Source organism: Salmo salar, chromosome 03 (assembly GCF_965601325.2).
Source record: "Salmo salar chromosome 03, fSalSal1, whole genome shotgun sequence".
Taxonomy (NCBI): domain Eukaryota; kingdom Metazoa; phylum Chordata; class Actinopteri; order Salmoniformes; family Salmonidae; genus Salmo; species Salmo salar.
Genome location: NC_138293.1, coordinates 54,973,918 through 55,001,818, shown reverse-complemented (window position 1 = coordinate 55,001,818; position 27,901 = coordinate 54,973,918). Strand labels below are relative to the sequence as shown.

The 27,901-nt window shown below is 41.6% G+C and overlaps 1 protein-coding gene across 1 annotated transcript; it reads right to left on the bottom strand.

The window, feature by feature from the left end:
• Positions 1-9,617: 9,617 nt before the first annotated feature.
• Positions 9,618-12,436, bottom strand: LOC123741667 (ferritin, middle subunit). Its single transcript, XM_082973598.1, has 4 exons — positions 12,127-12,436; positions 11,699-11,845; positions 10,223-10,348; positions 9,618-9,983 (listed from the first exon to the last, which is right to left on the bottom strand). Exons 1-4 carry the CDS (start codon positions 12,226-12,228, stop codon positions 9,828-9,830), a joined length of 531 nt encoding a protein of 176 aa, XP_082829724.1. The 5' UTR covers positions 12,229-12,436; the 3' UTR covers positions 9,618-9,827.
• Positions 12,437-27,901: the final 15,465 nt, after the last annotated feature.

The following is a 27,901-nucleotide window of genomic DNA, read 5'->3' as shown; positions in this document are numbered from 1 at the left end:
ACTGCTGTTGGAACAGCTTTATGTAGATGGCTACTCTTCTTTAACAACAGAAGGTCACAAGGGTTTCCCAAAAAGCTGTATGGGTTTAACATATTTTGTACAGAAAGTGAATAGCTTAATTTTTTTATTTATTTTTTTATTTCACCTTTATTTAACCAGGTAGGCAAGTTGAGAACAAGTTCTCATTTACCTGGCCAAGATAAAGCAAAGCAGTTCGACAACATACAAAAACACAGAGTTACACATGGAGTAAAACAACATACAATCAGTGATACAGTAGAAAGAAATAAGACTATATACAATGTGAGCAAATGATGTGAGATAAGGGAGGTAAAGGCAAAAAAGGCCATGGTGGCAGAGTAAATAAAGTATAGCAAGTAAAACACTGGAATGGTAGATTTGTTATGAAGAAAGTTCAAAGTTAAAATATAAATAATATGGTGCAAAGGAGCAAAATAAATTAAATAAATAAATAAAGTAGGGGAAGAGGTAGTAGTTTGGGCTAAATTATAGATGGGCTATGTACAGGTGCAGTGATCTGGGAGCTGCTCTGATAGCTGGTGCTTAAAGCTAGTGAGGGAGATAAGTGTTTCCAGTTTCAGAGATTTTTGTAGTTCGTTCCAGTCATTGGCAGCAGAGAACTGGAAGGAGAGACGACCAAAGGAGGAGTTGGCTTTAGGGGTGACCAGAGAGATATACCTGCTGGAGCGCGTGCTACAGGTGGGTGCTGCTATGGTGACCAGTGAGCGGAGATAAGGGGGGACTTTACGTAGCAGGGTCTTGTAGATGACCTGGAGCCAATGTATTTGGCGACGATTATGAAGCGAAGGCCAGCCAACGAGAGCGTACAGGTCGCAGTGGTGGGTAGTATATGGGGCTTTGTTGACAAAACGGATGGCACTGTGATAGAATGCATCCAGCTTGTTGAGTAGGGTATTGGAGGCTATTTTGTAAATGACATCGCCGAAGTCGAGGATTGGTAGGATGGTCAGTTTTACGAGGGTTAGTTTGGCAGCATGAGTGAAGGATGCTTAGTTGCGAAATAGGAAGCCAATTCTAGATTTAACTTTGGATTGGAGATGATTGATGTGAGTCTGGAAGGAGAGTTTACAGTCTAACCAGACACCTAGGTATTTGTAGTTGTCCACAAATTCTAAGTCAGAACCGTCCAGAGAAGTGATGCTGGACAGGCGGGCAGGTGCAGGCAGCGATCGGTTGAAGAGCATGCATTTAGTTTTACTTGTATTTAGGAGCAGTTGGAGACTACGGAAGGAGAGTTGTATGGCATTGAAGCTCATCTGGAGGGTTGTTAACACAGTGTCCAAAGAAGGGCCAGAAGTATACAGAATGGTGTCATCTGCGTAGAGGTGGATCAGAGATTCACCAGCAGCAAGAGCGACATCATTGATGTATACAGAGAAAAGAGTTGGCCCAAGAATTGAACCCTGCGGTACCCCCATAGAGACTGCCAGAGGTCCGGAGAGCAGGCCCTCCGATTTGACACACTGAACTCCATCAGAGAAGTAGTTGGTGAACCAGGCGACGCAATCGTTTGAGAAACCAAGGCTACTGAGTCTGCCGATGAGGATGTGGTGATTAACAGAGTCAAAAGCTTTGGCCAGGTCAATGAATACGGCAGCACAGTATTGTTTCTTATCGATGGCGGTTACGATGTCGTTTAGGACCTTGAGCGTGGCTGAGGTGCACCCATGACCAGCTCTGAAACCAGATTGCGTAGCAGAGAGGGTGCGGTGGGATTCGAAATGGCCGGTAATCTGTTTGTTTACTTGGCTTTCGAAGACCTTAGAAAGGCAGGGTGGATGGATATAGGTCTGTAGCAATTTGGGTCAAGAGTGTCACCTCCTTTGAAGAGGGGGATGACAGCAGCTGCTTTCCATTCTATGGGAATCTCAGACGACACGAAAGAGAGGTTGAACAGGCTAGTAATAGGGATTGCAATAATTTCGGCAGATAATTTTAGAAAGAAAGGGTCCAGATTGTCAAGCCCAGCTGATTTGTAGTGGTCCAGATTTTGCAGCTCTTTCAGAACATCAGCTGAATGGATTTGGGAGAAGGAGAAATGGGGGAGGCTTGGGCGAGTAGCTGTGGGTGGTGCAGTGCTGTTGAATGCAGTAGGGGTAGTTAGGTGGAAAGCATGGCCAGCCGTAGAAAAATGCTTATTGAAATTCTCAATTATAGTGGGCTTATCGGTGGTGACAGAGTTTCCTATCCTCAGTGCAGTGAGCAGCTGGGAGGAGGTGATCTTATTCTCCATGGACTTTACAATGTCCCAGAACTTTTTAGAGTTTGAGTTGCAGGAAGCAAATTTCTGTTTGAAAAAGCTAGCCTTGGCGTTTCTAACTGCCTGTGTGTATTGGTTTCTAACTTCCCTGAAAAGTTGCATATCGCGGGGGCAGTTCGATGCTAATGCAGAACGCCACAGGATATTTTTGTGTTGGTTAAGGGCAGTCAGGTCTGGGGAGAACCAAGGGCTATATCTGTTCCTGGTTCTAAATTTCTTGAAAGGGGCATGCTTATTTAAGATGGTGAGGAAGGCATTTTAAAAAAAAAATATATATATATATATATATATATATATATATATATATATATATATATATAATAATAATAATAATAATAATAATAATAATAATAATAATTATAATCAATTGAAAGTGACAGAATTAGATTACTTCCCAAGCAAATTCCATGTTTTGCCTCCTCCGCTATAGAAGATTGTAGCTCAGACTCTGAACGTCAAAGAAACTAAACAATGCCATTCCCATATGCATCGAAGTCTTGTCTTTCCAGGGTATTTTCAGATTGTTTCTAGCATAAAGCATAATGAATCAAAGTGCTGTTATCACTTAATTTAATCAGATCTGTTTTATTTTATTCCAAATCTTAAGATAACAATGGGTTGTCCTGTGCTTTTTGCCATTTTCTTAAATAAAAGGTAGGCCTATGGCATAACCTCTCATACCCCCTCAATTCCATTGCTGGCTTTAACTTAACAGCCCTTCAATGACATGGAGGGAGGCTATTTAAAGAGTGCATGGTGAGTGGAGGAATTGAATGACAAATCTATGGATATAGCAGCCTATAGCCTAATTCTGTCTGTCAAACAGGAAGAGCCACCTCTTGTTTCTTAAATAGGAAGAAATAGGCTCCAACACAAAGCCCTCTTGGTGTTAGTAAAGTCTAATTAAAATGAAGACGGTTTAAATTAATTATTCCTACTCCTATTTTCAGCACCATCAGCTGTCCATTTCCAATTGATTGTGCCGTGACTGCTGCTTCAAGTTTCAGCACCACAATGTAAGTAACTAAAATTTGGCTTATTGTGAGGTCAATAACTTGGATAAATACATCATGGGCAAGAAACATATTGTTTTTCTTAAAATCAATTATAGTACTAGCAAGATATCAAAGTTGACCTCTGGTCCTCAAATGCTCTCCTTCTAAAACTGAACAGAACATAGGCTATAGGCTATAGGCTAGTCTACGTGCAAGATACTGCATTTTTTGGACTCTCCTGAACTGCCACTGTAGGCCTACACAGCACAGGATTGGTTAGCCTGCACATAAAACGGTTTTGATCAGCAAGGGCAGAGCAGGCCTCAGGGTTGGAATATCCATTGCGGTGTGTAATGCAGTCTAGTTTTATTTACACAATCCCAGCAGCTATCTTAGAAATATAACTTTACTCTGTGCTTCTCTGAGCATGCACTTCGTAGCCTATAGCCTACAGGCTATGAATCATTTGATTGAGACCAAGCTAAATAGCCTATAGGCACACTTCATATTGCATTTCCAGCAGAGAACAGGGTGGAATCGGGCATACATCGATATATAGCCTAATAAGCAACAAATTCTAAAACACTGAGAAATATTTGCATTTCTTTAATTACAAACTACATGACCCTCCCCTGGACTAGATTTAAAAAATACTAAACCCTCCCCTTGACTGAAATTGAAAAGTCATAACCCTCCCCCATTTTCCTCCAGGTACCCACCCTGTACATTTTTATCCATCTCTTAGCATTACAATTTTATGGTAAAAACTAAGAATGTTCTTAAGTTAAAGTTATAAACAGAAGTGATAGTAACACTGTAAATGATTAACCATTACAGAACTCTTTCGTTTGAAGGTCTGAAGGGTGACACAGCGTTTTAAGTCTGTACTCTTTCCCCCTCCCCCTCTATTCTTATTTCCCTCTCTCCTTCCCAGTCCTCCTGTCATAACCTCCTGTTGGTTCTACTACAGTATGTAATGACGCAGACTATGCCCTGGCTGTATTTCTGCCTTGTCATTGTGACTCAGCATTCTGGAGTCTCAAGCAGAGACGGAAGAGGAAGCGAGATGTTCCACTCCCTCAGAGGTTCTGTTTCAATGGCAGTCAAGGACTAAGCAGACAGCTATCGCATTGATGTCTATGGAGAACACCCCCCTCCCCCCCTCCCCCCGCCCCCCTTCAGCAGACAGTGGTAAATGGCCTGAGTGAACTACCTTCATTTATCCACCATCTTTGGCCTGAAGGCCATTCTTTTCCGCTATCACCGTGACAATGGTGGAAGGAGTCTCGGTCTCATGACTGTGTAAACAGAGTTGAGCGGTGGTGAGTGGGCGAAAACGTGCTGAGACCAGGAAAAAAAGGGAAGAAGGAGAGAACAGCAGTATCACATACTATGTAACTTACTAAGGCATTTTTAAACAAATAACTGTAATATGGTTGATTCTGATGAATGTTGGAGTGAAAATACACCAACAACTTTCCTGATCATTTGGACAATATACCCCAATCACAACTCAAATAACAATATTTTTCAATATTACTTTAAACTGTTGGTCTAACTAACAGTTTAGAAAATCATCACCAAACCCCTTGGTTTTTCACACTCAATAGTTTTCCGTGTGTATCAAGAATGGTCCACCTCCCATAGGGACATCCAGCCAATTTAACACAACTGTGGGAAGCATTGGAGTCAACATGGGCCAGCATCCCTGTAGAAGGCTGTTCTGAGGGAAAAAGGGGCGTTTGCAATTCAATATTAGGAAATTGTTATTAATGTTTTATACACTCAGTGTATATATACAGTGCCGTAAAAAAGTATTTCCCCCTTTCTGATTTTCTCTATTTTTGTTATCAGATCTTCAACCAAAACCGAATATTAGATAAAGGGAACATAGGTTTACAAATAACAAAAAAATTATAGTTATTTTATTTATTTAATTAACCAAGTTACGCAACACCTAATTCCACTGTGTGAAAAGTATTTTCCCCCTTACGCTCAATAACTGGTATTGCCACCTTTAGCTGCAAGGACTACAACCAGATGCCAAATACCATATCGGTCCAAATTATCAGGCAGGTGTGTAATTTAGCAATAAGCATGATAACCTGTATTATGGGGTTGCATGGGGTTGCCCATCTACATTTACCCCAGTGTGCTAATCATTAGCTAGATCACTGGTTCTCAATCCTGGTCCTGGGGACCCAAAGGGGTGCACATTTTTGTTTTTTCCCAAGCATTACACAGCTGATACAAATCATCAAAGCCTTTTCATGAGTTGATCATTTGAATCAGCTGTGTACTGCTAGGGCAAAAACAAAAATGTGCACCCCTTTGCGTCCCCAGGACCAGGTTTGGGAACCAGTGAGCTAGATCATAAACTCAAAACATTATCTTGTTGCTAGCAACATAGACTATTGCTGACTTGACTGTCCCAAACTTCCACTGGTACTCAGCCAAGGATGTATAAACACTGAATAATGTAGGCCTATCTGTTACAACGGACTCCTGTTACTGCCTACCATGCTATGTTGTTGTCTTAGGTCTCTCTTTTTGAAGTGTTGTGTTGTCTCTCTTGTCATGAAAGGCCTTTTGCCTTTTGGTAGGCCGTCATTGTAAATAAGAATTTGTTGTTAACTGACTTGCCTAGTTAAATAAAGATTAAAAATAAATGAAGCACTTCTCTGCAGCTTTTAAAATTATTGATCATAATCTGCTGCTGGCAAAAGTGGTAAGTGTTATGGCTTTACATCCCCTGCTATATTGTGGATCTAGAGTTACCTGTCTAACAGAACACAGAGGGTGTTCTTTAATGGAATCCTCTCCAACATAATCTCGGAAGATTCAGGCATTCCCCAGAGCAGCTGTCTAGGGCCCTTACTTTTTCTATCTTTACTAATGACTTGCCACTGGTGCTGAGTGAAGCCTGTGTGTCTATGTATGCTGATGACTCAACACTATACACATCAGCTACCACAGCAGGTGAAATCACTGCAACACTTAACTTCTTACATCTAGACGTTCCGCTAGCGGAACACCGCTCCAATATCCAATGATAGGGCGTGGCGCGAAATACAAACTCCTCGAAAATCCGAAAACTTCCATTTTTCAAACATATTACTATTTTACACCATTTTAAAGACAAGATGCTCCTTTATCTAACCACACAGTCTGATTTCAAAAAGGCTTTACAACGAAAGCAAAACATTAGATTATGTCAGGAGAGTACCCAGCCAGAAATAATCAGACACCCATTTTTCAAGCTAGCATATAATGTCACAAAAACCAAAACCACAGCTAAATGCAGCACTAACGTTTGATGATCTTCATCAGATGGCACTCCTAGGACATTGTTATACAATACATGCATGTTCATATTTATATCAAAAACCAGCTTTTTACATTAGCATGTGACGTTCAGAACTAGCATTCCCACCGAACACTTCCGGTGAATTTACTAAATTACAAAAAACATAACAATTATTTTAAGAATTATAGATACAGAACTCCTTTATGCAATCGCGGTGTCCGATTTTAAAATAGCTTTTCGGTGAAAGCACATTTTGCAATATTCTGAGTAGATAGCCCGGCCATCACAGGCTAGCTATTTTGACACCCACCAAGTTTGGTACTCACCAAACTCAGATTTTCTATAAGAAAAATTGGATTACCTTTGCTGTTCTTCGTCAGAATGCACTCCCAGGACTTCTACTTCAACAACAAATGTTGGTTTGGTTCCAAATAATCCGTAGTTATATCCAAATAGCGGCGTTTTGTTCGTGCGTTCAAGACACTATCCGAAGGGTAACGAAGGGTGACGCACCGGCACATATCGTGACAAAAAAATTCAAAATATTCCATTACCGTACTTCGAAGCATGTCAAACGCTGTTTAAAATCAATTTTTATGCGATTTTTCTCGTAAAATAGCGATAATATTCCAACCGGGAGTCGTTGTTTTTATTCAAAGACTCAAAATGTAAAATGGACTCTTCACGTGCACGCGACCACCCGTCTCATTGTTCTCAGATCGACCACTATCCAAATGCGCTACTGTTTATCAGCCATGGACTGCAAAGTCATCATTCAACGCTCTGGCGCCTTCTGAGAGCCTATGGGAGCGTTAGAAAGTGTCACGTTACAGCAGAGATCCTCAGTTTTCAATAAAGAGATTATAGAAGGCCAAGAAATGGTCAGAGAGGGCACTTCCTGTTTGGAATCTTCTCAGGTTTTGGCCTGCCATATGAGTTCTGTTATACTCACAGACACCATTAAAACAGTTTTAGAAACTTTAGGGTGTTTTCTATCCAAATCAAACAATTATATGCATATTCTAGTTTCTGGGCAGGAGTAATAAACAGATTAAATCGGGTACGTTTTTTTATCCAGCAGAGAAAATACTGCCCCCTATCCATAACAGGTTAAGAGCTGCAGTCAGTTTCAGAATGAGTGGCACGAAATAAGTTAGTCCTAAATACATGAATTTCAAAAACTAAAGGCATTGTATTTGGGACCTAAAATTAAAACACTAAACCTCAACTAAATCTTGTTCTGAATAATCTGGAAATGTAACAAGTTGAGGAGACTAAACTTATTGGAGTTACCCTGGATTGTAAACGGTCATGGTCAAAACATATTGATACAACAGTAACTAAGATGGGTAGAGGTCTGTCCATAATAAAGCACTGCTCTGCCTTTCTAACACTATCAACAAGGTAGGTCCTACAGGCCTTAGTTTTGTCGCACCTGGACTACTGTCCAGTCGTGTGGTCAGGTGCCACAAAGAGGGACTTAGGAAAATTACAATTGGCCCAGAACTGGACAGCACGGCTCACCCTTAAATGTACACAGAGCTAACATTAATATGCATGTCAATCTCTCATGGCTCAAAGTAGAGATTTACTTAATCACTACTTGTATTTGTGAGCAGTATTGACATGGTGAATGCCCCGAGCTGTCAGTTTAAACTACTAGCACACAACTCAGACACCAATGCATACCCCACAAGACATGCCACCAGGTCTCTTCATAGTCCCCAAATCCAGAACAGACTATGGGAGGTGCACAGTACTACATAGAGCCATGACATGGCTACTATTCCACATCAAGTAACTCATTCAAGCAGTAAAATCATATTTTAAGAAATAGATAAAAATACACCTTATGGGACAGCAGGGACTGTGAAGAGACACAGGCACACACAATAACATATGCACTATAGACACACACATGGATGTTGTGTTGTAGATATGTGGTAGTAGAATAGTGGTCTGAGAAAACCCTTGTGTTAAATCTGTTTAGTAATGTAATGTTAGTTTTATTGTATAGAACTGCCTTTATTTTGCTGGACCCCATGAAGAGTAACTGCTGCCTTGACAGCAGCTAATAGGGATCCATAAATGTTGGTCAATTAAGGAATATGTAATTTAGTCAGCTGCCATCTAGTGGCCTTTTTGGGTACTTCAGATCTCAAATCTCTGGCCCTCTGTGTGGCCTTACCACATGTCATTCTATTTTAAAGTATATTTTACAAAGCCACACAACATTACCCTAAATATAAACCAACTTACATACCATTACCTTTATTTAATAAAAATGTAAATGTTACCATGTCAAGTTACTTTCCCCTTCAATCATCTGGTCTATCAACCAGAAACCCATGCACTATGGACACATGAAAAATTACAATATTTTCAGTTAAAGTATGAGTTAAAGTTGGCTTGCCTGTTCATGACAGAAGACTTTAGTAATTTTGGGTAATTACCAGTAGCTTTGCAACCATATGACAGCTCCAATAAGCCCCTTCTGGTGAACTAATGGCTTGTAGAATCACTACTATTTAGAGAGAATTCAGTTCATAGTATGCTGTAGGGAACACTACCGGGTATTACCAACTGAAATAAAATGTTTAAAGTTTTAATATTGTGTCAGTAAGAGCCAAACTTCCCATCAGAGAAATACGCCATATGGATTTACCGAGCAGGACGCAAGGGTTTGATTTACCTTTAGGCCGTCTAATGACGACCTTTTGAGATACACAGAGTAAAGGTCCACATTGACTGTAGTTAACTCTACCCCTAAAAGTGAAATGGGTAACAGTTGGGCCCTTATTTGACATGATGTCTTTAACATCTCTTGTAATAGTGACCTCTGGTCAAAGGTAATGTCCTCTAAACCTCATGTTAAACTTCTCCTATTGTTATGACCCTGTCACTAGTAGGTCCACAATTGTCAGTATTTATCACTAGGAAATTGAGATGCTCAGTAAGACGGAGCAAAGAACCTGAATAGACTGTTACAACATCCATTACTACAGGTCAACACTTAATTTCAGTGATTTTTTATTGTTTTACAAGATGCCTTGCCTCCAAAATACAAGTGTTGTCAACAAAAACACCTCAATGTTAAAGCTGTGTCGCACTGCACCAGTTTAACACTCCACCCTCCCTATAAATGCAAAGCCAGTAGGATCTATCAGAGAAGCCAGGAGTCCTGGTTTGAGGCTGGATGCTGTAGCCTGGGGATGGAAGTGGTTTAGCTCTGGCCTCCCAGGGTGTGCTTGTCAAACAGGTACTCTGCCATCTTGTTTTTGACAGCATCCATCTTGGTGAGGTTGGTGATGTGGTCACCCAGCTTCTTAATGGCCTCCACCTGCTCATTCAGGTAATGGGTCTCCAGGAAGTCACACAGCTAAAGAGGGAAAACACAGGTCAGACAAGAGAATAAATACAGACTATTGTAGATACAGTAACACAAGAGCCTGGTGGTAATGGCATAAGGGCAGATAATGAGGTGTTTGCAGCTGTAACTCCTGCATGAGCTGCATTGTGTGTTAGTTATCAGAGCTACAACAACCTGATCATCTCCTGGGACAGTACCTGTATTCTATGTGATATATACATGTGATGTGCAGATCCACCATAACTTACATGGGGGTCAACCTTGTCCAAGCCAATCTTGTGCAGGTCCAGCAGGGCCTGGTTCACATTCTTCTCCAGCTGCAGAGCACACTGCATGGCCTCCAGCCCATTGCCCCACTCATCACGTTCTGGCTTCTACACAGGACAGAGTGAACACAGGAGGGTTAGGGACTACTAACAGATGTTTAGACAATTAAATGAGTATATCTGACAAACTGGAACCAACGCAGAAAGACCAAGATGGAGTCACTTTAACAGTGACTATGAACAACCACATAAGCTAGAGTTTATGAAGCACATACCATGGGTCCGGTGTGGCTCAGTGGATAGAGCAAGGCGCTTGCAACCCCAAAGGTTTCCAGAACCCAAGCTCAGAACACAACTCGATCATTCTCACGGATGGGCTATTGCAGCAGACAACCACACCGGGTTACACTCCTTTCAGCTAAAAACAAGTGACTCCAGTGGGCAATTGAGTGGAAAAACATTGCCTGGAACAGCGAGTTCAGTTTACTGCACAGTCCCAAGACCTCAAACCAATAGAGCATCTTTGGAACGGGCAGTTCACAGCATGACTACATCACCGTAAAATCTGCAGCAACTGCCTGATTTCAGCATGTGAACATGGACCAACATCCCTGTGGATTGTTTCAGACACCTTCTGAACATCCCCCCAAAAAAATTCAGGCTGTTCTGGAGGCAAACAGGGGTCTGAGTAGATGTGTATAAACCACTTATTTCACACTCACTAGGCCATACCCCCAGACACTACATAAGCCTACACGCATATTGACACCAGTCACATATCCTGATTGCCTAGTCACTCTTCACCTTACCTACATACTGTATTCTCTCAACTACCTTGTACTGAGAGAAAGTGCGGGGGTACTTGTATCTAGCCTACCATATCCTTTTTTATTTAGCAAATATTTACTTTTAACTCCGCATTGTTGGGAATGGGCTCGTAAGTACGCATGTCACTGTAAAGTCTAATTTGTAAGTCGCTCTGGATAAGAGCGTCTGCTAAATGACTTAAATGTAAATGTACACCTGTTGTAGTCGGTGCACGTGACCAATAGTGAACATGTATTATATTAACACTGGGAGAGTTTGGATAGAGTGGATGGAGTTACACCCCCCATGCAGGCAGTGTGTTCAGGCCTAATCAGTCAGGACATTTTCTCCTCTGGCCACCTTACTCTAATACCAGGGCAGCCACATAGGGCGTGCCTTACAATGAACTGTATTAACATGAATGACTACTCATCCATTACTACTCATCCATGACTACTCATGAATGACTACTCATGAATGACTACTCATGAATGACTACTCATCTAGATCAACCACTTGTTTCCAGGTAGAACCTTTTCAACTGAGACAAGAACCATTGCTACCAGAGAAGCCTCCTCTATGAAGAAATGTACGATCTTTTTGTTGCGCAGTATACAATGTAAATGTGGTTTTAGCTGCTCAGGGGCTCACCTTGATGTCCTGGAGTAAAATGCGTCCACCTCTCTTGTTCTGGAAGGAGAGTAGCTTGTCGGCGTGCTCCCGCTCCTCGTCGCTGTTCTCCTTGAAGAAATGCGCGAAGCCAGGCAGAGCTACATCGTCACGGGAGAAATAGAAAGCCTGGGTGGACAGACAAGTGTTTAGAAACATGTCAAACATGACTCATTCTATTATTGAGGGATCTATGCATGATTGACACAGCAATATGATCCAGAAACTCAGCCTACTTAGTAACCTGCCAAGAAGATAAATATATCCTTGGACAGAGCCAATCAGCTTCATTTGAATGATAGATCTACCCCAAGGATGTTAATTGCCTAGGTGTACAGAAAAATATTTAGGCCCAGGCATAATAATACACAGGTAGATCAACAAAACGGTCATCTTGGTAGACTCCTTACCATTGAAGTGTAGGTGTAGGAGGCAAACATCTCCATGTTGATCATCCGGTTGATGGCAGCTTCGCAATCGTGGTGATAGTTCTGGCGGATCTGAGACTCCATCTTGGCAGATTTTCTTTTATATCAAAATGAAATGTACAAAAATAAATTTCCGTCGACTATTTTGCTATTACAGTTCAAGTAAGTGTTACGTTATCAATCCGGAATGTTCTATAATGCGGGACGAAGGCAGAGGAGTTCCGTTCAATCACTGTTGAAGCAAGAACTTCTTCATGCGTCTTCTCAGACTTGTGAAGTGGAAGGAGCCTTGTTCCCTCTATTTATTGTTCCGAACGGAACGCGTCAGTGAAATCCACCCTCACAGAGCGTAGCCAATCACCTTTAGAATTTCAACAGGAACTAGGCGGATCATTTGACGACGAGCCCACTCATACACCTCATGACCTAAAGCTAAGATTATTATATTAACAAGAGAGACGAGTGACAACTCTAACAATGGAAATACAGGTGTTCAGCGATTGAAGACAGGCAAGATTCTAACCAATGAGAGGGCAGGTACGCGAGTAAACAAAACACACAACTAAACGTCTTTTTTCTCAAAGTTGCCGGAATGCCACGTGCATCAACATATAATATGTCGGCGTTTGTAAAAGGTTTTGTAAAATCTTAAACATTACGAAACTTGTATTCGATCAAAATCCTTAAGTAATTTGACACTCTGTTATATACCTCCACACATAAATGTCATTATCTCACGCGGACAGATTTTGGGCGGAGTAAATACTCTCGCCTTGACCTCTTCATCTCGGTCTGTTATTTTTTATTTTTTTACTTTGTTTATTAGAAAGTAACATTTTATTGGAAACAACTAAAGCAGTGGTATCAGCCAAAAGCAATGCTACAGTGCAGGTCTAACTACAGCGCTTATTGTTGAAAAAGGTGTGTGTGTTATATCCTTAGATGAAAATAGGAAGAATTTGAACACATTCTAATATTGGGCTAATTGAGAAATAGTCTATGTCTACATTTGATTTAGGATATAAAAGGAATCGAACGTTGAGACGCAGTTCTGTAAACTTCTGTTTCATTCTCTAAGAGCACATGTTTCAATAGCACATTTAGCTTAATTATGTACCTTTTCCAGAATGCAGTCAAAAGAAAAACTGTAGGGTTTATCACACTTTTTTCATATCAATTCAATTTTCAGTATGAGGTATGGGAATACAGTAGTGGACAGAGAAAGAAAGGCTGGCTTTTGTAGAAATGGTATTTGATGATAGACCTTTCGATTTCAAATGACATATTGTAGTTGACAAATGGTATATCAAAGTTGATTACATTATCCTAGAAATAACTACACAAAATCAGTAGCTACATACATCTAACAATACATGGGTTATTAAGCTAAAACTGTGAAGTGAAAAACTTTTTACAGCTAATGAAAATCAAAGACCACAGTAATAAAGTAACCTTCCTAAGAACTTCAGTTCACATGACCTGATGTTCCACAACTGTTGACAGGGTGCTTTCAGGGTGCTGGGTTATTGTTCAGTACATCCATGTAGTTGCAACATCACTGGTATTCATAAGAACTAGAGCTGTGTTCGAATACTCATACTAACTGCACTACCCATACTATTTGTGATGTAAGTGGAGTATGTAGTATGGTTATTGGTCATAGTATGGATATAGTTAGTATGCCAGAAGTTCCCGGATGTCGTAATAAATTAGCCAAAATGGACATTATTTCCGTGCTTTCATGGCCCATAATGCATTCTTCAGAAAACGGGCGTGGCCTCCCAATGGTTTCAGATTTTAAGAAAATGGCGGAAAATATGCAGCCGAAGTCCGACGAGAGTGGATACAATTGCATTGCTTTAACTAGCTATGACAAATGTTAAGAAAATGTTCAGCGATGTAATTAATTTTCAAATAAGTTATGTTACAATCCTTTAACAACGCTATACTTATGAACCGCATAGCATATCGTTACAGTAGTATGTACCGTTATGTTAGCTGGCTACCTAACATACATTTAGTTGGCTATTAAGAGATCAGGCTTAGCTAAGTGGCATAGTCATTGTTCGTTCTCAATGGACATAGTTAATTTGCTCTGGCTATCTACTCCGATTTCAGAGCACTCTCATCTGAGTGTGCCAAAGCGCAGATTAATTGATGAATTTACAAACGTAACACCCATTGAATATAACTGGTGTCAGTAAATGTCTGCAAAAAAAGAGTAATTAAATTGTTGCCAGCACCACAGTTACAGTCACCAATGCTCTGGATAACATGAAAACAGCCTAACCAGCTCTGCTAGGGTGAGTAAAATGGTCAGAGTGAGGTGTTCTCTCATTTGTGTCTGGAAGTAGCTAGCAAGCTAGACAAAGTTAGCCAGTTAGTTTGGGTGCTTGACTGCCGTTGTGAAGTCAGAACGCTTGGATGAACCCTACTCCTCGGCCAGAGCGTCCAGTGTGGGCTCTGAATGCTCAGAGAGCAAAACACTTTGAATTTATGAACGGACAATCTGACAACGCTCTGAATTTACAAATGCCCAGAGCGTACTCTGGCACTCCAGATTGAATTTACAAACACATCCGAAATGGTATGATGTCTAGCTAGTAATTTGTTATGCTAACAAGCTAGCAAGAGGTTGCATATCAACAGCATCAGCTTCCGGTAGACAGTCTAAGTGCTAGTAAGCTCAACTAAAAGTTTACAGTTCTTTTACAGTATACTCAAATGTAACCTTTATATAAACTAGGCAAGTCAGTTAAGAACAAATTCTTATTTTCAATGACGGCCTACTCCAGTCAAACCCGGACGACGCTGGAGAACAGGACCTGTTTGAGAACAGGACCCCCTTTTTCCTTAAATGTAAGCCAAACCAGGCTCTATCTATCAGGTTGTCATAGCTACTATCTAGGTTTATTGTTTCTTGAAAAATGATGAGACTGCTTCAAATGGGGGTAAGGGTCTTCTTCAACATAGATAATCCTTGAAGTATGTGCCCTGCTCTGTGTTACTTTGATCAACTGTTTTAGACTGAACCTCACTTTATAGCGTAATGTTTTCATTATGAGAGCAAACAAAGAATAGGAGACAATGAGTCAAGCCTCTTCAGACTGTTGGGAGTGACATTAGACTTATGCTTAAACCGGTGTTACAAAAAGGGCTGTGACATACTTGGCATTCCTTTTTTTTGGCGAAAAGGGACATCACTTTTTGACTAAATTATGTGGCATGCTTAAAGGATAAGTTTGGGTGAGCATATAAGGCGAACGTCTAGCATCCCAAAAATTGCTTGTAACTCATCACGGACAACATCAGCTGTTTTGCTAATTAGCAACTTTGCAACTATTTACTACTTTTTAGATACTTTGCAACGACTTAGCATGTTAGCTAACCCTTCCCATAACCCTAACCGCAACCCTGTAACCTAACTCCAAACCTTAACCTTAGACGTAACCTTAACCCTTAACTTCTATGGGCTAGGTGGGACGCTAGTGAAATATCAGGGCGGAAAATAAAAAATAAAAAAAATGTCATAATTCAACTTTCTCAAACATCCAACTATTTTACACCATTTTAAAGATAAACTTCTCGTTGGTCTAACCACATTGTCCGATTTCAAAAAGGCTTTACACCGAAAGCAAAACATTAGATTATGTAAGGAGAGTACATAGACAAAAATAATCACACAGCCATTTTCCAAGCAAGGACATGTGTCAATAAAACCCATAACACAGCTAAATGAAGCACTAACCTTTGACGATCTTCATCAGATGACACTCCTAGGACATTATGTTACACAATACATGTATGTTTTGTTCGATAAAGTTCATATTTATATCCAAAAACAGCATTTTACATTGACGCGTAATGTTAGGAAAATGTATTCCCACCAAAACGTCCGGTGAATGTGCACATCATTTTACAAAAATACTCATCATAAACATTGACAAAATATATAACAATTATTTAAAGAATTATAGATTGACTACCCATGTATGCAACCGCTGTGTCAGATTTTAAAATAGCTTTACGGAGAAAGCACATTTGTCAATATTCTGAGTACATAGCTCAGCCATCACGGTGAGCTATTCAGACACCCGCCAAGTTCGGGGCAACCTAAACTCAGAATTAGTATTAGAAATATTCTCTTACTTTTGCTGATCTTTGTCAGAATGCACTCCCAGGACTGCTACTTCCACAAGAAATGTTGTTTTTGTTCGAAATAATCCATATTTATGTACAAATACCTCCGTTTTGTTCGTGCGTACAGATCACTTATCCAAAGGCATAACGCGCAAGCGCGGAACGAGAGACGAAAAGTCAAAATGTTCCATTACCGTACTTAGAAGCATGTCAAACGCTGTTTAAAATCAATCTTTATGGTATTTTTTACGTAAAATTGCGATAATATTCCAACCGGACAATAGCATATTCATTCAAGAAGAAAAAGAAGGAACGGCGTGCTCGCGTGACTGCGCATATCCAATCCCTTTGTTGCCAGGCGGACCTCTCAGTAACTGAGCTCCTATTATCTGCCCAGTGACAGGAGAATGCTCAAATCACTTTCTGAAGGCTTTAGACAGCCAATGAAAGCCTTAGGAAGTGCAACGTCACCCCACAGACACTGTAGCTTCGATAGAGAATCAAAAGAAGAACTACAATTCTCAGACTTTTCACTTCCTGCTTGGATTTTTTTCAGGTTTTTGCCTGCCATATGAGTTCTGTTATAATCACAGACACCATTCAAAGAGTTTTAGGAACTTCAGAATGTTTTCTATCCAAACCTACTAATAATATGCATATTCTAGTTTCTGGGCCAGAGTAGTAATCTGTTGAAATTGGGTACGTTTTTCATCCGGCCGTGAAAATACTGCCCCATAGCCCAGACAGGTTAACCCCTAGCCTAACTAACTTTAGCCACCTAGCTAACGTTTGCACCTAGCCACCGAGCTAAAGTTGGCCACAACAAATTGGAATTCGTAACATATCATATGTTTAGCAAATCGTAACATATTGTACAAATTGCAATTCGTAACATATTGTACAAATTGCAATTCGTAACATATTGTACAAATTACAATTCGTAAAATATAATACGAAATTGATGATGGACATCCACAAATTAATACATACCATACAAAACATATCATACTAATTGGAGTATCCCAAATTTACTTTTACTATGTTACGTCTACCCCTGAGTCCAGGTTGTGACCTTATTTTTGCAGAAGGGCAAACATAGCATTAAAATTAAAATTGGCAAAGAATTGTCTTAATTTTTTTATGGAATTCTTTTCTGTAATGTTCAACCCCGAGAACCTGTGTTAAGTCACAACCGGGTCCATCATGTGACCACAAAGTTATAAACAGTAATACTGTAAATGGTTAACCGTTACATAACTCTTTCTATTGAAGTTCTGGAGGGTGACACAGTGTTGTTAGTCTGTACTCTTTGCCCCTCCCACTATTATAACCAGGGACGTAACTTTGGTTTTAGATGTGGGGGACACATACATATATATATATATATATATATATATTATTATTTTTTTTTTTTGGGGGGGGGGGGTCGAATAAACACTGCAAACATCCTACCCGACTGCTCGGAGGGATCCGCATGGTCCTAAAGCACACCTTTGCCTTATTCAGTAACACATTCCAATGATAAAACTGGGGGGGACAAAAATGCATGTCCCCCCTGTCCCCAGTGAAATTTGTTCCCCTGATTTTTCCTGTCATAACCTCCTGTTGGTTCTTCTACAGTATGGAATGACTTAGGATCTGCCCTGGCTGTATTTCTGCCTTGTCGTTGTGACTCAGCATTCTGGAGTCTCAAGCAGAGACGGAAGAGGAAGCGAGACAGCCCACTCCTTCATTTTTTCAACCAAAGAAAGTCAATTAACTAAGCAGACCACTATCGTATTGTTGTCGGCTTAAGGAGCCACCCCCTTAAGCAGACAGTGGTCAACGGCCTGAGTGAACTATCTTCATTTATCCACCATCGTTGGTCTCGAGGTAGTTCTGTTCTGTTATCACAGTGACAATGGTGGAAGGAGGCGCAGTTTTGTGACTGCAGAAACAGACATGAGGGGTGATGAAAGGGCGAAGACCAGCTGATACCAGATTAGAAGAAAAGGAAAAAGGGAAGAAGGAGAGAACAGCAGGAACATATACTATACTATGCAACTTACATATACTGTGTAACTTACTAAAGCATTTTAAAACAAATAGCTGTGAATGGTTGTTTCTGGTGAATTTAGGGGAAAATTCAACAACTTTCCTGAAAATGTTGTCAATTTAGTCAATCAGAACTCAAATACCAACATTTTTCTGTATTACTTTAAACTGTTGGTCTAACTATAACAGTTCAGAAAGTCACCACCAATGTCAAAATCCCATTATTCTATTGATGAACCCTTCACCATGTTTGGGTAGTACATGGTCTTTAAATTACTAATTTCTTTATATATATTAGTATTTTCTCTTTCTTTATTGAGATATCAAGTTATGAATGAGAGGGGGGTGACAGAAAGGTAGAGGAATACAGATATGAAGGCGTAGGCAGGGTTTGAATCCATGCTGCAAAGGGCCATGTGCAGCATTACCACTAGATCAGACTATGGCACCAAATTAATGTCTAATACTCAATTAACTTAAAAGGAGTCGATGCACTCAAAGTCAAGAAACTGCTGACTTGATTACACTATTTAATTGCAGTATCAATTCTTTAAAAAGTATACATACATACATACATACATACATACATACATACATACATACAGACAGACATACATACATACATACATACATACATACATACATACATACATACATACATACATACATACATACATACATACATACATACATACATACATACATACATACATTGGTTGTAAAGGAAATCATGTTCAGTCCTAATAAGCTGAAGATTCTATCATGAATAAAATTAAACAAGTATTGTGTTAATCTACCTGAAAACAGAGAGGCTGATTACTTTGTTGTAGTGAAAGTGAACTGGGATAGAAATACATTATCAATCCAATTAAAGTGAGTTTCGCAATGCCAAGTTTGGACCAACTACCTTATGTGTAAAGGCTTGGATAGGCCTATGGCTCAGAATATGGAATAGAATGTTAATGGTGGGCTACTCTCTCAAGTATTAATTCAATTATGCAGTAACCTATAGGTTGTGGGCGGAAGCCTAAAAACGTGAAGTTGATCGATCCCCATCGAGGGAGGAGCAGATTTTTTGTATATGACAGTAAAACATTATTTTAATAACTATAAGATTTGTTGGCACTTTCAATTTTTGCACATTTTCTCATAAAAAGTATAGTTTAACACTGCTTCTATCTAGGATGTAAACACAGCCTCAAGTGAGGTCTGAAAACTCAAACTGCTTGCTGTATGTGTTTGATGAACTCCCAAAGACTGAAATAAGATAAACATCTGTTTTTGATTGCACTTTGAAAAATGCAGCATGCAATACAAATTGTTCCATTAAGAGGTAACTCTGTTCACCATTTAGCCATTTTTTTTTAAAGCTAGCCAATGTTAATTTGACTAGCCTAGCCTGCTACTGGAAATGTAAAATTGCCTGCTCATCATGCTAGTGTTTTATTAGCTATCTGTCAGTGACATTTTTTGTTGTTGTCATGTTTTGGTCTTATTATATGTCTCTTTTCAATTAACTAGCTGCAGGCTTAAAGAAACATTCAACCATATACTTTTATTAGAAAGCCAAATAAAAGCATATAGATAGAAAGATGTGTGTGTCATGTATGCTAGAATGGAGGTTTAAAAACTAAGCTGCATATGCAAATTATCCAACACAGAATATCCTACACATATACTGTAGAATACCTTGTAATACAATGTTCTCTAAAAAAACAACTGGGGAAAATGTAGACAATTTGGTCTGAAATAAGAGAACCAGAGTTTGATTTCTAAACCAGAGAACAACAGAATTCTATTCACTGCATGTTACAATAGTAAAACAATCTCTTTGTCACCTCGTCACACTGATTCTATATTGAATTTAATCTTCGAGATGGTCTAGAGTGCATGTTTATCTGTGGTTGGTGCTCTTCAACTCTAAAATGCACTATACCACTCAAACTCAACTCTGGACCTAGAAGCCAGTTCCACTGCTTTTTAAAATTGTTCCCCTCTAATCAGGGACTGATTTATACCTGGGACAACAGGTGTGAAATTGTTTTAAATAATTTGTTTTAATTTCACCTTTATTTAACCAGGTTGGCTAGTTGAGAACAAGTTCTCATTAACAACTGCGACCTGGCCAACATAAAGCAAAGCAGTGCGACACAAACAACAACACAGAGTTACACATGGAATAAACAAACATACAGTAAATAACACAATAGAAAAAAGTCTATATACAGTGTGTGCAAATGAGGTAGGAAAAGGGAGGTAAGGCAATAAATAGGCCATAGTGGCGAAATAATTACAATTTAGCAATTAAACACTGGGGTGATAGATGTGCAGAAGATGAATGTGCAAGTAGAGATACTGGGGTGTAAAGGAAAAAAAGAACAGTATGGGGATGAGGTAGTTGGATGAGCTATTTACAGATGGGCTATGTACATGTGCAGTGATCTGTGAGCTGCTCTGACAACTGGTGCTTAACGTTAGTGAGGGAGATATGAGTCTCCAGCTTCAGTGATTTTTGCAATTCGTTCCAGTCATTGGCAGCAGAGAACCTGAAGGAAAGGTGGCCAAAGGAGGAATTGGCTTTGTGTGTGACCAGTGAAATATGCCTGCTGGAGAGCGTGCTATGGGTGGGTGCTGCTATGGTGACCAGTGAGCTGAGATAAGGCGGGGCTTTACCTAGCAAAGACTTATAGATGACCTGGAGCCAGTGGGTTTGGTGACGAATATGAAGTGAGGGACAGCCAACGAGAGCATACAGGTCGCAGTGGTGGGTAGTATATGGGGCTTTGGTGACAAAACAGATGGCACTGTGATGGACTGCATCCAATTTGCTGAGTAGAGTGTTGGAGGTTATTTTGTAAATGACATCGCCGAAGTCAAGGATCGGCAGGATAGTCAGTTTTACGAGGGTATGTTTGGCAGCATGAGTGAAGGATGCTTTGTTGTGAAATTGGAAGCCGATTCTAGATTTAATTTTGGATTGGAGATGCTTAATGTGAGTCTGGAAGGAGAGTTTACAGTCTAACCAGACACCAAGGTATTTGTAGTTGTCCACATATTCTAAGTCAGATCTGTCCAGAGTAGTGATGTTGGACGGGCGGGCAGGTGCGGGCAGTGATCGGTTGAAGAGCATGCATTTAGTTTAACTTGCATTTAAGAGCAGTTGGAGGCCACGGAAGGAGAGTTGTATGGCATTGAAGCTCGTCTAGAGGTTAGTTAATAACACAGTGTCCAAAGAAGGGCAAGAAGTATACAGAATGGCGTCGTCTGCTTAAAGGTCGATCAGAGAATCACCAGCAGCAAGAGCGACATCACTGATGTATACAGAGAAAAGAGTCGGGCCGAGAATTGAACCCTGTGGCACCCCCATAGAGACTGGCAGAGGTCCGGACAACAGGTCCTCCGATTTGACAAACTGAACTCTGTCTGAGAAGTAGTTGGTGAACCAGGCGAGGCAATCATTTGAGAAACCAAGGCTGTTGAGTCTGCCGATAAGAATGTGGTGATTGACAGAGTCGAAAGCCTTGGCCAGGTCGATGAATACAGCTGCACAGTATTGTCTTTTATCGATAGCGGTTATGATATCGTTTAGGACCTTGAGCATGGCTGAGGTGCACCCATGACCAGCTCAGAAACCAGATTGCATAGCGGAGAAGGTACGGTGGGATTCGAATTAGTCGGTGATCTGTTTGTTAACTTGGTTTTCGAAGACCTTAGAAAGGCAGGGTAGGATAGATTTTGGTCTGTAGCAGTTTGGGTCTAGAGTGTCTCCCCCTTTGAAGTGGGGGATGACCGCGGCAGCTTTCCAATCTTTGAGGATCTCAGACGATTCAAAAGAGAGGTTGAATAGGCTAGTAGTAGGGGTTGCAACAATTTCGGCGGATAATTTTAGAAAGAGAGGGTCCAGATTGTCTAGCCCTGCTGATATGTAGGGGTCCAGATTTTGCAGCTCTTTCAGAACACCAGCTATCGGGATTTGGGTGAAGGAGAAATGGGGGAGGCTTGGGCAAGTTGCTGTGGGGGGTGCAGGCAGGGGCGGAAATCCCGGGGGGGACGGGGGACACACGACCCCCCCCATCCTGGGAAAAATATGATTTGTCCCCCCCAATATATCACTGAAACATAACTATGTAATTTAAATAATATTAATAATACGCAATGAAAGCAATTGTGCTGATTATAGACACTTAATAGCGCGTTTTTAAGTTTCAAAAGATTGCGACCCCCCCACCCTTTGCCACACAATGGTTTGATCCACTGCCAGTTCCTTAGTTGGCAAGGTAACAGAGGTGTCGTGTCTACTGTCTGAAAGGCACTCAATGAACGTAACTGACGTAAGGTTAATCCAGTCAATCGCGCACACACACTAGCTGAATATGCAGAGCTAGCGCGCAAATATTAACTATTAAGCTAGCTAGTACCTATTCCATTTATGTGGCGTCGTCAAAGATGGAATCTTTGCTATCGTCAATTTATTCCAAGATCAGCATGCAGATGATGTAAGTTAGTGCTTCAAAGTCCCTGTGATAAGGTTAGCGATAAACTGAAGTCCAAACTGAATAGAACTACACTCTCTTCTACCATATATATTTAATGGTCTCGTTGCAAAAGCTAAATTGTCGCAAGGGAACTTTTATTTATTTATTTTATTTCACCTTTATTTAACCCGGGTAGCAAAGATTATAGCAAACACCACTGAAACTGAATTGGTGCTTGCTAGCTTTGCAAATTCAGCTATTGTTGGAAGCCAGCCAATATGAAACAAACTATTAAAATTACAAAAGGTTGCAGCATATGTTGTGTAAATGGTGAACTTATACAGCTGTCAACTCTTGTCATTTTAATCCGTTTCACATTTGCTAGCTACCTTTTAGATCGAAGCCCAAATAGAATGATAGAAGATGATAGAAGCCCATCTCCTACTGTAAATAACCTACACACTGTGTGTGTGTGTGTGTAGCCAGCCAGCCAGCCAGGTAGAAAAATTGCAGAAAAATAAAAGACGGACATCAGAGTATTTTTAAGTACACCAAAACGCAAAGTAAGAACCCTAGTAGCCTAATATCTCAGACTAGTTGATAAAATGTTCATAAGAAAGAAATGAAATTCTAATGGAAATGTTTCACAATGATGTCATTAGGCAGAGCAGGCAACAGATGGCACACAGACAGCAGAGTTGGGGACAGCTATGCAGGGACAGACTGGCAGAGACAGGGAGTCTCAGGTAAGTTTGTTGAGTCTTTGTTTGGCAACATTATGAAAGGTTCTCAATTTTTTTGACTTGTAAAATAGGAACATAATTGGAAAATGCCATGGATACCCCCACTCTCAACTTAAACTGGTGACTGAACTAAGATTTGATAAAGGCAATGGTATTGCTGTTGTGATTAGTTGTGTAGTTTTGGGTACCGGTAGTTAGGAGTACGGCAAACACCTTATTTCTTTGGTTCCTCACTATACATTTACCATATTACAATGTAGGCTATGTGTTACAGCACTACTTTTGGTGTCCCCCTCAGGAATTGCTCTTGAGAAAATTTCATGTAATTGTCCCCTCCAAAGTTGATATCAGATTTTCGCCCCTGGGTGCAGGGCTGTTGATCAGGGTAGGGGTGGCCAGGTGGAAAGCATGGACAGCCGTAAAAAAATGCTTGTTGAAATTCTCAATTATTGGGGATTTATTGGTGGTGACAGTGTCTCCTAGCCTCAGTGCAGTGGGCAGCTGGGAGGAGGTGCTTTTATTCTCCATGGACTTTACAGTGTCCCAGAACTTTTTGGAGTTTGTGCTGCAGGATGCAAATTTCTGTTTGAATAAGCTAGCCTTTGCTTTCCTAACGGCCTGTGTATATTGGCGCCTAACTTCCCTGAAAAGTGCGTATCGCGGGGGCTTTTCAATGCTTATGCCATACGCCACAGGATGTTTTTGTGCTGGTCAAGGGCAGTCAGGTCTGGAGTGAACCACGGGCTGTATCTGTTCCTGGTTCAAAAAATTTTTAATGGGGCATGCTTATTTAAGATTGTGAGGAAAGCACTTTTAAAGAATAACCAGGCATCTTCTACTGACAGAATGAGGTCAACATCCTTCCAGGATACCCCGGTCAGGTCGATTAGAAAGGCATGCTCATTGAAGTGTTTTAAGGAGCGTTTGACAGTGATGAGGGGTGGTCGTTTGACCGCAGACCCATTACGGACACAAGCAATGAAGCAGTGATCACTGACATCCTGGTTGAAGACAGCAAAGGTGTATTTGGAGGGCAGATTGGTTAGGATGATATCTATGAGGGTGCCTGTGTTTACGGATTTGGGGTTGTACCAGGTAGGTTCATTGATCATTTGTGTGAGATTGAGGGCATCAAGCTTATATTGTTGGATGCCCGGGGTGTTAAGCATGTTCCAGTTTAGGTCACCTAACAGCGCAAGCTCTGAAGATAGATGCGGGGCAATCAATTCACATATGGTGTCCAGGGCACCGCTGAGGGCAGAAGGTGGTCTATAGCAAGTGGCAACGGTGAGAGACTTGTTTCTGGAAAGGTGGATTTTTAAAAGGAGAAGCTCAAATGGTTTGGGCACAGACCTGGATAGTATGACAGAACTCTGCAGGCTATTTCTGCTGTAGATTACAACTCCGCCCCCTTTGGCAGTTCTATCTTGTCAGAAAATGTTATTGTTAGGGATTGAAATGTCAGGGTTTTTGGTGGCCGATTCAGACACGGCTAGGACATCTGGGTTGGCAGAGTGTGCTAAAGCAGTGAATAAAACAAACTTACAGAGGAGGCTTCTAATGTTAACATGCATGAAACCAAGGCTTTTTCGGTTACAGGAGTCAACAAATGAGAGCGCCTGGGGAATGGGAGTGGACCTAGGCACTGCAGGGCCTGGATTAACACTCTACATCACTAGAGGAGCAGAGGAGGAATAGGATAAGGGTACGGCTAAGGGCTATAAGAACTGGTCGTCTAGTACGTTTGGAACAGAGAGTAAAAGGAGCAGGTTTCTGGGCGCGGTAGAATAGATTCAATGCATAATGTACAGACAAAGGTATGGTAGGATGTGAATACCGTGGAGGTAAACCTAGGCATTGAGTGACGATGAGAGAGGTATTGTCTCTAGAGACATCAATTAAACCAGGTGAGGTCACCTCATGTTTGGGAGGTGGGACAAGAGGGTTAGCTGAGGCATATTGAGCAGGGCTGGAGGCTGTACAGTGAAATAAGACAATGATCACTAACCAAAACAGCAATGGACAAGGCATATTGACATTAGGGAGAGGCATGCATAGCCGAGTGATCGTAGGGTCCAATGAGTAGCTGGACGGGCTGGAGACGCGGCGATTCAGACAGCTAGCGGCCCGGGGCTAGCAGGCCAACAGAAGGGCCTTAGAGGGACATCGCGACGGAAGAAGTCTGTTGTCGCCCGCTCATGCGGTTACGTCGGCAAACCAGTTGTGATTTATCAGCAGGGGTCTGTGTAGTAAAAGGATCCATGCCAATTGTTAAAATAGGTATAGTAGCCTAAGGAATTGACTGATGGACCACTTCAGCTACCAAACCGGTATGCTCTAGACAGCTAACGGGCCGAGATTAGCAGATGGGCATTCAGGGGATGTCGCGACGGAGAAGCCTGTTGAAAAACACCGGGCGGATTACATCGGTAGTCCAGTCGTGATGGATCGGCGGGGCTCCGTATCGACAATAAAAGGGGTCCAGGCCAATTGGCAAAATAGGTATTGTAGCCCAAGGAGTGGCTGATGGACCTCTTCAGCTAGCCGGGAGATGGGCCTAGCATAGGCTAGCTCCAGGCTAATTGGTGCTTGCTTCGGGAGAGGGACGTTAGCCAGGAGAAGCCAATCAGGACAGCAGCTAGCTAGCTGCGATGATCCAGGTGAAGAGGTTCAGAGCTTGCGGTAGGATTCCGGAGATATGGAGAAAAAGGAGTCTGATAAGCTCTGGGTTGAATCATGCTGTGCAGACTGGCAGGAGTTGTCCGGGCTAAAGGTTAGCTGATGACCGCTAGCAGTGGCTAGCTGACTACTAGCTAGTAGCTAGTTAGCTGGCTAGCTTCTGTTGGGGGTTCCGGTTCTAAAGTAAAGAAAATAGTAGATCCATACCACATTGGGAGAGGCGGGTTGCAGGAAAGTATGTTGAAGTTGGGGTTAAGAAAAATATAAAAAAATATATGTGAAGAAAAAAAGATTTAAAAAATGTATATAAATATATATACACGGGACATGACAAGACGAAGACAAAAGATGCCTGACTGCTACGCCATCTTGGAGAAAACAATAAAAAATAAATTATCATGGATTACCACAGATAACACTGCTACTCCTACTGCTCTCTCCTCGTCTGCCCACGTGTTCTCGCATACCCCTAGAGCATCGAGCCAGCGGGGTGGTGGTACTGGAATCCTCATCTCTCCCAAGTGGACATTCTCTCTTTCTCCCCTGACCCATCTGTCTATCTCCTCATTTGAATTCCATGCTGTCACAGTTACCAGCCCGTTCAAGCTTAACATCCTTATCATTTATCGCCCTCCAGGTTCCCTTGGAGAGTTCATCAATGAGCTTGACGCCTTGATAAGTTCCTTTCCTGAGGATGGCTCACCTCTCACAGTTCTGGGTGACTTTAACCTCCCCACGTCTACCTTTGACTCATTCCTCTCGCCTCCTTCTTTCCACTCCTCTCCTCTTTTGACCTCACCCTCTCACCTTCCCCCCCCCTACTCACAAGGCAGGCAATACGCTTGACCTCATCTTTAGTTGATGCTGTTCTTCCACTAATCTCATTGCAACTCCCCTCCAAGTCTCTGACCACTACCTTGTATCCTTTTCCCTCTCGCTCTCATCCAACACTTCTCACTCTGCCCCTACTCGGATGGTATTGCGCCGTCCCAACCTTCGCTCTCTCTCTCCCGCTACTCTCTCCTCTTCCATCCTATCATCTCTTCCCTCTGCTCAAACCTTCTCCAACCTATCTCCTGATTCTGCCTCCTCAACCCTCCTCTCCTCCCTCTCTGCATCCTTTGATTTTCTCTGTCCCCTATCCTCCAGGCCGGCTCGGTCCTCCCCTCCTGCTCCGTGGCTCGATGACTCACTGCGAGCTCACAGAACAGGGCTCCGGGCAGCCGAGCGAAAATGGAGGAAAACTCGCCTCCCTGCGGACCTGGCATCCTTTCACTCCCTCCTCTCTACATTTTCCTCTTCTGTCTCTGCTGCTAAAGCCACCTTCTACCACTCTAAATTCCAAGCATCTGCCTCTAACCCTAGGAAGCTATTTGCTACCTTCTCCTCCCTCCTGAATCCTCCCCCCCCTCCCCCCTCCTCCCTCTCTGCGGATGACTTCGTCAACCATTTTGAAAAGAAGGTTAATGACATCCGATCCTCGTTTGCTAAGTCAAAAGACACTGCTGGTCCTGCTCACACTGCCCTACCCTGTGCTTTGACCTCTTTCTCCCCTCTCTCTCCAGATGAAATCTCGCGTCTTGTGACGGCCGGCCGCCCACCAACCTGCCCACTTGACCCTATCCCCTCCTCTCTTCTCCAGACCATTTCCGGAGACCTTCTCCCCTACCTCACCTCGCTCATCAA